The 14,003-nt window shown below is 40.1% G+C and overlaps 1 protein-coding gene across 5 annotated transcripts in view; it reads left to right on the top strand.

The window, feature by feature from the left end:
- ankib1a (ankyrin repeat and IBR domain containing 1a) overlaps positions 1-9,379 on the top strand; it is a 129,212-nt gene extending 119,833 nt beyond the window's left edge. For all 5 annotated transcript variants that reach the window (XM_063044108.1, XM_063044109.1, XM_063044105.1 and 2 more), the window contains one exon: positions 6,506-9,379. In XM_063044108.1, coding sequence (XP_062900178.1) covers positions 6,506-7,228 — 723 coding nt within the window. In that variant the 3' untranslated portion in view covers positions 7,229-9,379. The remainder of the gene's footprint in view (positions 1-6,505) is intronic.
- Positions 9,380-14,003: the final 4,624 nt, after the last annotated feature.

Below are 14,003 nucleotides of genomic sequence, written 5' to 3'. Positions count from 1 at the left end.
TTCATTGTTTTCTTGACCGCAACCCCCCATATAACCTAGCAATTTCAGAACAGACGGCAACGAGACTGAAGCCAGAGGAGTTAGAAATGTAGTCACCAAATACTTTGACCCATAGCTTACTGAATAAATAAGTATACTCACTCTGCCCTGTTTTCTGTCCTTGCTTGTATGAAGGTGATTCACCTATTTATGCAAGTACTTCTCTGACAATAGATGTGTAACAGCCTAAATGTAACATTGTATGGAAATACAAGATAACACGGATGAAGACATGTTTTATACATTTAACAAAGTGCTTCATTAACGCAACAGAGTTTATCAGTTTTTCAATGTTCGTCGTCAGCCGGGTCATACTGTCCGTGAACTCCCTGTCGGTTGCCTCCATACACTCCAGTATTTGTCCTCCTGCGCGAGAGCCAACAGCAATTCCTTTTAAGTTTTTTCACTCTGTAACTGGACAAACGCGCACCAAGTATACTGTTTCCTCTTCGCTTGTTTTCTGTGTATCCTGCGCATGCCCAGTAGGAGGAGATTCACCCAAATATCCGTCTAATGTGGACAGAGATATTTTGAAAAACGCTTAGTGTGGACGCCTGTCGTTTTTACTCGAAACCGGCGTTTTCAAAATTATCTGGCGTAGTGTGGACGTAGCCTTAGACTCGACCACAGATTAGTCTGCTTTCAAAGATTTTGTTACATATGAGGAACATTAAGAAGAAAAGGATACTTGCATAGTCTAGTTTTTTAAAGAATTTAACGTTTTACAACAGTGTTTGAGATCAGGCGTTTCAGACATAGAAAGCACAACTCTGGAACAGGCCCTTTGGCCCACAATGTCTGCAGTGTTTCATCTGAATTAAATAATTTCAAACCTGTAATTTGTTACTACTATAACAGAAACTAATGGTGTAGAGCTGTAAACTGAAGATTAGCAATACACCCTATCCTTGTTATATGCGGGGGATACGTTCCTCGAAGTTGACGCATAATGTGAAATCGCATAATGTGAATAATTATTTAATTGGAGAAAATAGGGATGTGTTCCAGAGGGCTTCCTAAATATGTTTTATCTGTAATTTATTCACATTTTCATACCAATACAACACAAAAGAATTACCACAAGACATTTGTATTATATTTCATCAATTTAAGGTAATATTCAATGTAATCATAGAAAGTTAACATACCAGGGTTTACAGTACTCACCAACAGTGGCAGATGTGTTTGCTCCAGGAGATGGTGGTTGTTGTGGTTGTCGGGCAGCTTTACATGGTTAAGGTGGATGGTTGTGGTCATCAGGATCATATCAAGCACAGCAAAGGTTGAAGGAAGACTTACAGAACTCTTAGAACTGCCAGCAGGAGGAAATGACACCGATCTGAAGAAAGTGGTGAGGATTGTTTGCTTGGCAGCATTTTGTTTTTCAGCATAAATTTGCTCGTAGGGAAGAAAGGTTGACGGCAGGGAACGACTGAAATGCTGACTCTGTTCTAAACTTGGGTCCATGTCCATCGCCATTTGTGCCAAGTGTTCCGACTTCCGCCATTCCCTCACCATTGGTAAATTCCCGGGATTTTCAAAATCGTCTGTTGCTTGCAGCATCTGAGAGATATTTCGCCGTAAAAAAAAATACGTACACCTTGAATGTGGATCACACCTTGGTCGAGTGGTTGAATCAGCGATGTTGTGTTAGGCGGCAGGACGTGCACTGTTATAACCATATAACCATATAACAATTACAGCATGGAAACAGGCCATCTCGGCCCTGTTATGTTAGGATGAATGCTGTCCAAATGTTTAGGATGGGCTGGCGCATTGTCAAGCGACAAAAGAACGTTAAGGGCAAGATTCTGTTCCTGGCAGTAGCGTCCCGGAGCTGTGTTATCTTCAGCTGATGCCGCGCTGTTTATAAATTCCAACTTTTTTTCAAGTGTTAAAGCGGTTCTCTGCCGCTCGGCTGATGGCCCAGGACATGACTTAGGACGCTTAGGAGGCATAGTTAAATATTTCAAGCACAAAATCACTGCACCGTAGGTAAAACCAACAGAAGATTAAGAGCGCAAGATCGCCCATCCACACCTTGCCAAAACCAATGCAAAATTGGTGGGAGTGAGATTGCGAGGTGAGCACACCTGACTTGTATTGTCGGGAAAGTGGTGTTTCTCATCCCAACAGTGAGGTGTGAGCATGTGACTTGTATTGGCGGGAAAGCAGTGCTCCTCGCATAACTGAGAGTTTTGGACGCATATAAAGAGACACTGGTAGAAATAGGTTCCTCGCATAACTGTAAATCCGCATTGTCTGAAGACGCATATAACGAGGATAGGGTGTACTTTTTCTAATATCTCCATTCTGTATAGTATTACTTTCAGCAAGAGATGACATAAGAATCATTTATGAATGTGTTCAATTCTTGCCATGTATATGAATACCCAGTGCCAGCAATGAAGTTAAAATGCATTCAGATTCACTATCAAGTTAATATTTGGTATGGAGGCTTTTTAAGTTCTTATTTATTCCTCAATGAGCTGGGATTTTTTATTTGTTTGACACATGACAGTAACTCCTGTTTATTCTCTGCAATGAGGTATACAGCATAAGTTGAGATGCAGTATTTTTACAAAATAAATAAAGCATGTCACTAAATGTACACATTATGTACAATATCTCCCTGATAGCCAATCTAAGTTGGAAATTTGCTGTAAAGGTAATGACAAGTTCAGTTCTTGACAGTACTTGATCAATATTTTGCATTGCTCCACATTCAGCATTTGCAGTCTCTTGTGTTTCCAATGGAAATGAAAATTTTAAGTTATTCCTGCAAAACAATACTGCAAGTCAAACATGTACAGGTAGAAGGAGGAAATATCTTTTTTTTAAACTGAAATAAAACAAAGGGCATTAAAAGTCAATGCCTGGAAGTGAACTAACCTTGAGTAATACAAAATTATGAGGGGTTTAGATAGGGTAAAAGCAAGCAGGCTTTTTCCATTAGGGTTGGGTGAGACTACAACCAGAGGTCATGGGTTAAGGGTGAAAGGTGAGAAGTTTAAGGAGAACATGAGGGGAAACTTCATCACTCAGGGTCATGAAAGTGTGGAATGAGCTGCCAACAGAAATGGTACATGTGAGCTCGATTTCAACATTTAAGAGAAGTTTGGATAGGTACATGGAAGGCTGTGGTCCCAGTGGAGATCGTAGGCAGCTTAAATGGTTTTGGCGTGGACCTGTTGGGCCAAAGGGCCTGTTTCTATGTTGTACTTCTCCATGACTTGAATGTATAACACTTAACCACCCTACCCTTTAGCATTTATACTTTTTATGTGGGGCATCAGTGGTGCAGCCAAAATTTAGTACTCGTCTCTAACTGCCATTAAGGTAGTAGTAAATCGTCACTTTAAACCCTTGTAAGCTTACTCCAGAGTGCTATTAGAAAGATGTTTTGGGAGTTAGGTCATGAGACGATAAAAGATGGCAATATTTTTCTGAAGCAACACACACAAAATGCTAGAGGAACTTTGCAGGTCAGGCAACATCTATGGAAAACAGTAATAAGATGTCGTTTCAGGCCAATACCCTTCTTCTGAGAAGGAATGGGGAAGATGCCAGAATGAAAAAGTGGGGGAAGGGGAAAGAGGCTACCTGGAAGGTGATAGGTGAAGCCAGGTGGGTGAGACAAGTCAAGGACTAGAGAAGAAAGAATCTGATAGGACAGGAGAGGAGAATCTGATAGGAGACAAATTCCACCCCCCATCCCCCTGATCTTTTACCTCTTCCCTCAGGTGCCCTCCCCCTCCTCTTCCTCCTATTGTCCGTCTCCTCTCCTGTCAGATTCCTTCCTCTCCAGCCTTTACCTTTCCCACCCAGCTGGCTTCACCCATCACCTAGCTCTCTTCCTTCCCCTCCCCCCACCTTCTTATTCCAGCATCTTCCCCCTTCCTTCCCAGTCCTGAAGAAGGGTCTTGGCCCAACATGTTGACTGTTTACTCTTTTCCATAGATGCTGTCTGACCTGCTGAGTTCCTCCAGTTTCTGTGTGTTGCTTTGGATTTCCAGCATCTGCAGACTTTCGTATGTTTGTGAATATGTTTCCAATTAAGAATAGTTTATTATGTGGCAGGAACATGCAGGTGGTTGTGTTCCGTGATTAGGAAGATGCTGTAGTGGTTACTTGGGCAGGTAACTTCAGTGTATTTGGCAGACAGTGTAAACTGCAAGTCACGGAACACCAATGGTGAGACACAGGTAAAGTGGCCTGCTTTGTTCCTGGATGTTTGTTTTCCTGTACTGTAGAAAATGTTCATCCAAGCAAGTGGAGAATTCTATTATACTCTGTTTTGTAGATGGGGCCAACTATGGTAGAACTGTTTCTAACAGGAGAAGGGGCAAAAGCGGGTTACTGGCACCTTAAAACCAGTCACTTCAGGCAGATAGAGCTCATCAGCCATGGTTGGCAGCTCATCTGGGAGAAGGAAAACTCTGATCTCAAACCTCCACTGACTTGCGGCTATATCCATTCGTAGGGAAGGCTTTGAGAGCAAATCCAAGGGAAAAATCCGGAGCTGGAGTCTCTTACGGCTGTCTTACATTGAGTTCAATGCTGACTGACAACTTGTGCAATGCTGCTGGTACTGAACTGTATTGGTCTCTGCCATTCCTTTGGGTTCATCAGTTGTGCAGAGAGGGTGGCTTGCTACTTAGGCAACAGTTTGCTCTCCGTATCATACTGCTCAGGCTCACATATCTAGACAGCTAGGATGCAATATCCATGGTCAACTCTGACCGACAGAGGCCTCAGCTGCAGTATATGGGGTATCACATGACAAGTCACTCACTGAAGGATACTCAGGTTCTGACTTTTGCCAAAATGTTTTCCCTATTTCTTCCTGTGCAGTGTACTTTAATATTTTTGTACCTTTGAATTGTGCACCTGTATCTCTAAACCAGTTGTGCAAATTGTGTTTAAAGTTTGTGCTGCTGCAGATTGGGTACTATATTGCAATGCTGTGGCCATTACCGAGGCTTGATTATCACAAGGGCCAGATTGGCTGCTTGATGTTCTGGGGTTTGAATGTTTCAAATGGGACAGGGATGGAGGTAAAACAAGTGGGTGAGTGGAATTGCTAATCGAGGATAGTATTGTAACTGCAGAAAGGGAGGATGTTGTGGAGGGATCATCTGCTTAGTGTGGGTGGAAGTCAGAAGCAGGAAGGGAGCAATCACTGGGAGTATTCTATAGGACTCACAGTAACCACCAGGACACTGAAAGCAGATAAGTTTGCATATTTTGGAAAGGTGCAAAAATAAGTTGTCATTGGTTACTGCAACTTCCCTAATATTAATTGGCTCCTCGTAAATGGGACAGAATTTGTTAGATGTGTTCAGGAAGGATTCCTGACACAAAATGTGGACAGACTGACGAGAGGAGAGGCCATACTGCTGAATCATAGAGATCTGTTCTGGGACCCCTGCCGTTAGTGATTTTTATGGATGAGGAAGTGGAGAAGTTGGTTAGTTTGCAAATGACACAAATGTTGGAAGAGTTGTGGTTGTCGAAGGTTATTAGAGATTACAACAGGATATATACAGGATGCAGAGTTGGGCAGAGAAGTGGCAGATGGAGTTTGGTCCAGAAAACTGAAGTGATACACTTTGGAAGACTGAACTTGAAGGTGGAGCACAAGGTTAATGCCAGGATTCTTAGTAGTGTGGAGGAACATAGAGGGATCGTGGGTTCAAGTCCATAGATCTATTAAAGTTGCTATGCAAGGTTGATAGCGTGGTTTAGAAAGTGTATGATTGGCTGGCCTTCATTAGTTGAGAATTGAGTTCAAGAGTTGTGGCATAATGTTCACCTCTATAAAACTCTGTTTAAACCACACTTAGAATACAGTGTTCAGTTCTGGTCACCTCATTATATGAAGAATATGGAAGCTTTCGAGACAGTGCAGAGGAGATATACCAGCATGAATTAGAGTCCATGTCTTGTGAGGAAAGATTGAGTGAGCTAGTGCTTTTCTCTTTGGAGTGACAGAGAATGAAAAGTATCTTGGAATTGTATAAGATAATGAGAGGCGGAAGTTTGAGTGGACATCCAGTACCTTTTTTCCAAGGGCAGCACTGGCCAATACCAGAGAACACACTTAAGGTAAGTAGAGAAAAGTTTAGGGATGGTGCTGAAGGTCGGTTTTTACATAGAGTTATGGTGTGTGAAATGCACTGCCAGGGTGGTGGTAGAGGCTGATAAAAGACTCCTATAGGCATGACGATGTAAGAAAAATGGAGGGTTGTGTGCTCTCTAGCAGGGAGGGGTTAGATTGATCATAAAGTAGGTTTATATTGGTCAACCCAACATTATGAGCCATTCTACATTTCATGAATTAAATTCTGCTATATTGGCTTCAATGGATTTTAATCTGCATATGTGTGTATGTGTGTGTGTATATATAATGAAATTTGTTAATGAAATCTACAAGTAGTAATAATGTTTTTGCTTTCTTTATTAGGCTTTGAGCTCTCTTGATGATGAAGATCCAAATATCCTGCTAGCTATCCAGCTTTCCCTGCAAGAATCTGCCCTTGCTGTAGGTGGTGAGCCTCAAGAATTCCTTAACAATGAACCATCTTTAGGGGCCATTGGTACTTCCTTGCCTTCAAGGCTTGATACAGCTCAGAGAGGCATGGATAGTGCAAGAGCTCTAAGCAATTCTCAGTTAATGGATTTGGATAACAACCTGATGAGACTTAATGTAAACAATGATCCCTACCCTAATAGATTTAGTAGCTCCTTTGATGTACATACTAGATACTTCTCATCTCCTGAAGGTACGGATCCCACAGACACAGACCCTGCAATGAATGTAAATCTTCTTGGTAATATCATGGCCTGGTTCCATGATATGAATCCCCAGAGCATTGCATTAATTCCTTCGGCATCTTCAGAAACTGACATTAATACACAGCAACTTGGTGGAGAGGAACAAGCATCAGGCAGAATTGAGATGTTACAGAGCCTTCATGAGGACCATGCATTATTTGAAGCTGCAGTCATGAATGAAGGTAGAGGACCCCAAGTTGATGAAGCCTACTCTTTGGAAAGTACTGATGCTACCAAATCGGAACCAGAATCATCGGGTGTGAGTGACAGCAGGAGTAGAATACTCTTGGATGATGACTCCCAGCAGAATAACTCTTCAAATGAATGGGAAGAACAAATTCATTTAGTATAACTGCAACAAGTAGATTACTCATGGAGTCACTTTCATTGTGTCCCTGTTGCTTAGATCAGCATGAACCTAGGCTGGCACATAGTATAGGAGTGCTGAAGCACCTGTCAATGATAGAGAAAAGTTTTGAGTCCTCCAAAGAATATCTCAGCTAGTTAATCCCACATTGGTTCCTGAATTTTCAATGAAAAGCTTAATTCTTTTGGATCCTTGTTTATCTTTTAATTATACCAACTGGTAATTAAAGGATCTGTATAAAAACAGGGAGGCTGTCTTATCCGACGTCATAGGCATCGAGAATTGTTCTAAAGGGTAGTCTGTTGGAATACTTCTAAGTTGACTGTAAAAGGAAAGTAAGCACTGCCTATTACAAGTGAATTGTGGTGCCAAAATTTAACCAGTTGAAACCAGTTTAATCCATTGTATTCCGCTTGTGCCTGCACTGGCCAGAACTGATCTTTGGAGCCATCGACTGGAAGTGGCCTCTTTTTGTGGAAGTAGATGCAAATTGGAAGTCAAAGTAGCATGGTTGCTGCAGAGGTGTGGCTTGCGCTTTGATTTGTTAAGTGGTTGCTGCTTTCAAGTGATTTATTTCAAGGAATCAGAAATGGAGATTATCAGAGTACTCTTTTTTAAACTCCCCACTTTACTGTAAATTCAATTGGAGTCTTTTCATCTGGAGAAGTGCAGGGGGGAGAAGAAAAGTATTGAATTAAATGTACTGTCAGTGCCACTTTGTCTTGAAAAAGACTTGAAATGTAGGCCTAAAATTTGTTAAATGCAAAGCCATCCCTTGTAGGCAAAAAGGTAAAAATCATATGAAAGCCACAACGATCACTTCAAATGTCTGCCTACTCAGTCTATCATTGTGCCTTGCCTTACCTACATGGTTGGTTGCCACATTTTCAGATCATCAGAATTAAGATCAAACCAATGCACATGACCCTAAATTAATTTATCATATAATTGTTGCCATTTGCATTTTGGGATGAGAGTTTTGCATTGAATATTGGATGTGTGTCTGTGGAATTTTGTAGTAAATTTCACAGCATTTAAAAAATTTGGTTGTATAATAATATAATCAAACTTTTTCCAAGTACACAGTCATTGTCTGGAAAAAGAATCTAATTGTGCTAATTTTTATTATGAAAGTTTTTACCCTTAAAAGCATCATACTAGTCTAAATCATCAAGTTGCTTTTATCAAACTCGAATAATTTCATTCAGTTTTTGAAATTTGGAGTTTAATAAATATAAACAATGTAAAGCCCAAGATTTGTAAGTGGTTTAAGTTTGGAATGTTTTACTTAACTGACTTTTTACTGAGTCACTGTCTGACAAAGTAGTGTTGCATTGAAGTAATTTTGGTTTGATATTGGAAATAAAAAGGATATATATTACATGGCATTGAATATGTATTGCAAAGTTGAGCTATGTAAGAGTGTTGTATATGAAGTTAGTAGTTCTGTGGGGTTTTCGTTATGTAAAACCATTGTTTAATTTGTGGAATTTAAACCATGGTCCATTCTGTGTATTGTTGGCTATGCATGGTCATGAATCATTCAGATTCAAAACTATCTTTTCAGTTACAAGTTTTAAATCTCTTGGATTAATTTGAAAATCGGAAAAAAAAATCAGAACTATTTTTAAGGAACTGCGAATTTTATAATACTAAAGCCAACTATTAACCTTGAATTATCTTCAAAAGAATTGTTGCTATTTGCACTTTCATAGTACTGTACTTAATACATTCCCACTTTATATAAGGATACAATATTTAGATGTTTGACCAATGCAAAGTGTCTTTTAAAACTAACAGTTAAACTGCAAAACTGATTGGACGTATTGATTTAAATTGAAGTCAGCAAATTAATTAACTTGCTAGTAGGGTCATTCACCTGAATTTGTGAAGTTATGTTTTAAGTTTTGTTTCCTCAAGCTCCTTTAATTCTGTTTTAAATATTGCAGTTCTTCCTCTGAGGCCGAATGATAAAATTCAGTTCTTATGCTATTGGGTTTCAGTGAAAACTGCATTTCCTATATTTACTCCTTATCCTCGAGTATAATTTTCTTTGGTTCAAATGTAATATCATGGAAATGAATGGAGGTTTGATCAACACAATTGTAAATTAATATTTATAATAAATTCAAGTTTCTGGAGTTTTCATAATGAAAGTGTTTACGGTCTGTTCAACATTATCAAGCTACTTTTGCAACGTTGTCAGGCTACAGTGACAGGAGTATTAGAATAACCATAACTGCTTTTGGGCATCTCACCTTGAATTTTTTTTCCACAATGCCAATAAAAGAGAGTTGATGGCATTGTAAGTAAATAATTGCCCACGGACATGCATTTTAGCAATCTGGTCACAAATTTTGTTTAAAGTTACACTAGTTCCACGAGTTTCTTTGCTCCATTTTAATTTACTTGTATATTGCTGAGTGAAAATCGTCTTTGCAGCCAGCCGTGGTGTCAGAATCTTAATTTATTGTGTATACTTCCTTAAGTATATTCAAGTGATATCTTTATACATTTTCATTAATACAGCAGAAAATGAATATACAGTAAACATTTAACTGGAATTCTTTTAATTACCTATGCCCTGGTAGTGTAGCGGTTAGCACAAAGCTAATACCGCTTGGGGTGTTGGAATTCAATCCCTCCGTCCTCTGTAAGGAGTTTGTATGTCCTCCCCATGGAATGCATGGATTTCTCTGGGTGCTTTGGTTTCCTCCCACAGTCCAAAGGCATACTGATTAGTAGGTTAATTGGTCATTGTTAAAATTGAACGGGCTAGGGTTAAGTCGGGGGTTGCTGGGCGGCGCAGCTCGAAGGGACTTAAGGGCTTATTCCACACTGTATCTCTAAATAAACAAAATAAATCAGAAATCATTTTATAACTCAAAATGTACCTATTGGGACATGTGCTTGGAAACTACTTTAAAAGCTTCTCAGGCCCACCATTGGATGCAATTAACAGAAGCCATATTTCTGATATGCTGTATCATGTTTAAACTATTTCGGCATTTTGTTCCTTGCACTAATCATTGCATTTGGTCTTTTGCAATGATTTGGAGAGATTTTGTCCAAACAAGCATGCACACAGCACATACTCCCAGTGATCATGTCCTTTTTTTCTATTGAATTAACTGATATGAGTCTCAGCTGCTATGGAGGTACCACAATTAGCACTTAATGTAGGTTTTAAAGTCACCCACCAATTTGTAAAGTGGCTCACAGTAAGAGCAATAAATTTTGGAGTAATGGTCCTTTGGACCACTGAGTCCGTGCTGACCACAAACCAGTTGTTTTTACACAAATCCTACATTAATTACATGTTTTAATTCTCCCCACATTCTCCTCAACTCACCCTACACTCCATTACTTGCCTACACACAAGGAGAAGTTTACAATTGCTAATTCACCTGGCAAACTGCACATCTCTGGAATGTGGGAGGAGCGCCTGGAGGAAACCACAGCCAGCACGGATGCTCGGATTGACCAGCATCTGGTACTATGCATCAGTGACTGTCCGAGCTATGCTGCCCTTTCTCCACTCCAGAAAGTTAACTCTTCATAACACTATGTCAAGACTCAATATCCATGGTCTAGTTTTATCTTGGAATTTTAAATAATTTGGAAAATTGACAGAATATTGCACACAAAATGCCCTGAATTTGTTCCAAATCAGACCAAGCAGAGATATCAAACCCTTCTTGTTTCTCAGATGCCTGCAGGCACACTCACTGATACAACTGCATGTGTTTAAGGCAGAGCCTATACTGTATCCTGAAACAGTTTTTTCATCAGGAACAGTGAAAAGGAATAATATGGATCGATACAAAATAGAATGTGTAATGTGATGGAAAAATAAAATTGTTATGAAGTTAAAGATAAACTGCAATGGAGAAAGGGTATAAGGTGTGTGGTTGGTGTGAAGAGGGAGAGGAATTTGTGCTGAAGGATGGGAAGAAAAAGTTGCTGAGAGGGGTGTTGCTCTGGCGAGTTGATGAGGAAGATATGGTCAGAGAAGCCTGTTTGGAAGGGTGGAATTGGCTCACTACAGGAGACGTTTTGTGAAGGGGAGAAAATGAAATTTGAGTTTATTGTTCAGTTCATTATCATAAGCACAGTACATGCATGCACAGGTACCATGAAACACTTGCTGCAGTATCACAGGTATGTTGCACAGGTGACATTCACAAGAAAATAAAAACATAACAAAAGAACATAAGATACTATTTACTGAGGTAGCCTCCACTGCTTCATTGGGCAGAGTATTCCACAGATCCACTACTGTTGGGAAAAACATTTCCTCGTCACCTCCATCCTAAAATTACTCCCTCGAACCTTGAGGCTATGTCCCCTAGTTTTAGTCTCACCTACCAACTTTCCTGTTTCTATCTTATCTATCCCTTTCATAATTTTATATGTTTCTATAAGATCTCATTCTTCTGAATTCCAGCGAGTACAATCCCAGGCGACTCAATCTCTCTTTATAGCCTAATCCCCTCATCTCTGGAATCAGTCTGGTGAACCACCTCTGCACCACATTCAAATCCAGTATATCCTTCCTCAAGTAAGGAGATCAGAACTGCACACAGTACTCCAGCTGTGGCCTCACCAGTACCCTGTACAGTTGCAGCGTAACATCCATGCACTTAAATTCAATCCCTCTCGCAATGAAAGCCAAAATTCCATTTGCCTTCTTAATAGTCTGCTGCACCTGCAAACCAACCTTTTGTGATTCATGCACAAGCACTCCCAAGTCCTTCTGCACAGCAGCATGCTGCAATCTTTTATCATTTAAATAATAATCTAATCTAACATTTTTCCTTCCAAAATGGATAACTGTGCATTTACCAACATGGTACTCCATCTGCCAGACCTTTGCCCACTCACTTAACCTATCTATATCCCTTTGCAGACTCGCACAATTTACTTTTCCACTCAATTTAGTGTCATCAGCAAATTTACATGCACTATACTTGATCTCCTCTTCCAGAGTGTTAATGTATATTGTGAACAGTTGCGGGCCCAGCACTGACCCCTGCAGCACACCGTTCACCATTGATTTCCAACCAGAGAAACACCCATGTATCCCAACTTCCTACTTTCTATGGGTTAACCAATCCTCTATCCATTCTAATACATCACCCCCAACTCTATGCAACCTTATCTTATGGTCAAGTCTTTTATGTGGCACCTTATCAAATGCCTTCTGGAAATCCATGTAAGTAACGCTCATCTTTTCCCCTCTATCCACTGTGCTCATTATTTCCTCAAAAAAACTACTAAGTTTGTCAAACAGGACCTGCCTTTGCTGAATCCATGCTGTGTCTGCCTGATGGATCCATTTCTTTACAAATGGCTCGCTATTTCTTCTTGAATGATAGCTTCAAGCATTTTCAAACTACAAATTTTAAACTAACCGGTCTTTCAATTACCTGCCTTTTGCCTACATCCTTTTTTTGAACAGTGGTTTGACATTTGCCTTCTTTCAATCCACTGGGATCTGCCCAGAGTCCAGAGAATTTTGGTAATTTATCACCAAAGCCTCTACTATAACCTCTGCCATTTCTTTCAGTATCCTGGGATGTATTCTGTCAGGACCAGGGGACTTGTCTGTCTTTAGGCCCACAGGTTTGTTCAGCACTACCTCTTTAGTGATAGCTATTGTATCGAGGTCCTCGCCTCCCATCACATCCATATTATCTCTCTTCAGCATGTTAGAAATGTCCTCTACCATGAGGACTGACACAAAATAGTTATTCCAAGCCTCAGCCATTTCCTCATTACCCAATATCAATTCCCCCTCCACGTCCTCCAAGAGACCTACATTCACTTAGCCACCCTTTTCCACTTTATATAATTATAACTTTTACTGTCCATTTTTATATTTTGTGCTAGTTTATTTTCATAATCTATCTTCCCTTTCTTTATTGCTCACTTGGTGGTTCTTTGTTGCTTTTTAAAGTTTTCCCAATCTTCCAGTTTCCCACTACTCTTGGCGACTTTATACGGATGAGCTTTTAGTTTGATGCCTTCCTTTATTCCTTAGTTATCCATGGCTTGCTCCCCCACCCTTATTGTCCTTGCTTTTAACTGGACTATACTTTTGTTTCACCGTTTCTCAACTGTCCCACCGTATAGCCTGTGTTCCCAGTTGACCCTATCCAGCTCCTCCCTCACCCCACTGTTGTCTCCCTTGTTTAGATACTGGCTTCAGATCAAACATTTGCACCCTCCATTTGTATGAGAAACTCAGTCATACTGTGATCACTCTTTCCAAGAGGATCCCTAACTACAAGATCACTAATTTTACCTGTCTCATTGCACAGGGCCATATCCAAGATAGCACATTCCTTTGTAGGTCTGGTAACAAAAAAGCTATCACATATGCATACTTTGAAGTCCACCTCAAGACTGCCTAGACCAGGCTGATTCACCCAATCTATGTGCAAGTTAAAGTCCCCCACAATAACTACTGTTTCATTCTTACATGTCTCAGATATTTCTCGGTTTATTGCCTGTGCCTCTGTAATGTTATTATTTGGTGGCCTATAGACAACTCCCACCAATAATTTTTTTCCCTTTACTATTCCTAATCTCTACCCAGATGGATTAAACATTCTGCTCCTTAGATCTTGTAACGTCTCTCATATCATACTGATCTCATCCTTAATTAAGAGGGCTACCCCACCTCCCTAACCTTCCTGTCTATCCTTCCATATCACTCGGATATTTAATTTCCAATCCTCTCCACCCTGAAACCACA

This window comes from Mobula hypostoma, chromosome 3 (genome assembly GCF_963921235.1).
Source record: "Mobula hypostoma chromosome 3, sMobHyp1.1, whole genome shotgun sequence".
Taxonomy (NCBI): Eukaryota; Metazoa; Chordata; class Chondrichthyes; order Myliobatiformes; family Myliobatidae; genus Mobula; species Mobula hypostoma.
Note: the sequence above shows the minus strand (reverse complement) of the source record. Positions and strands in the feature narration are given on the sequence as shown.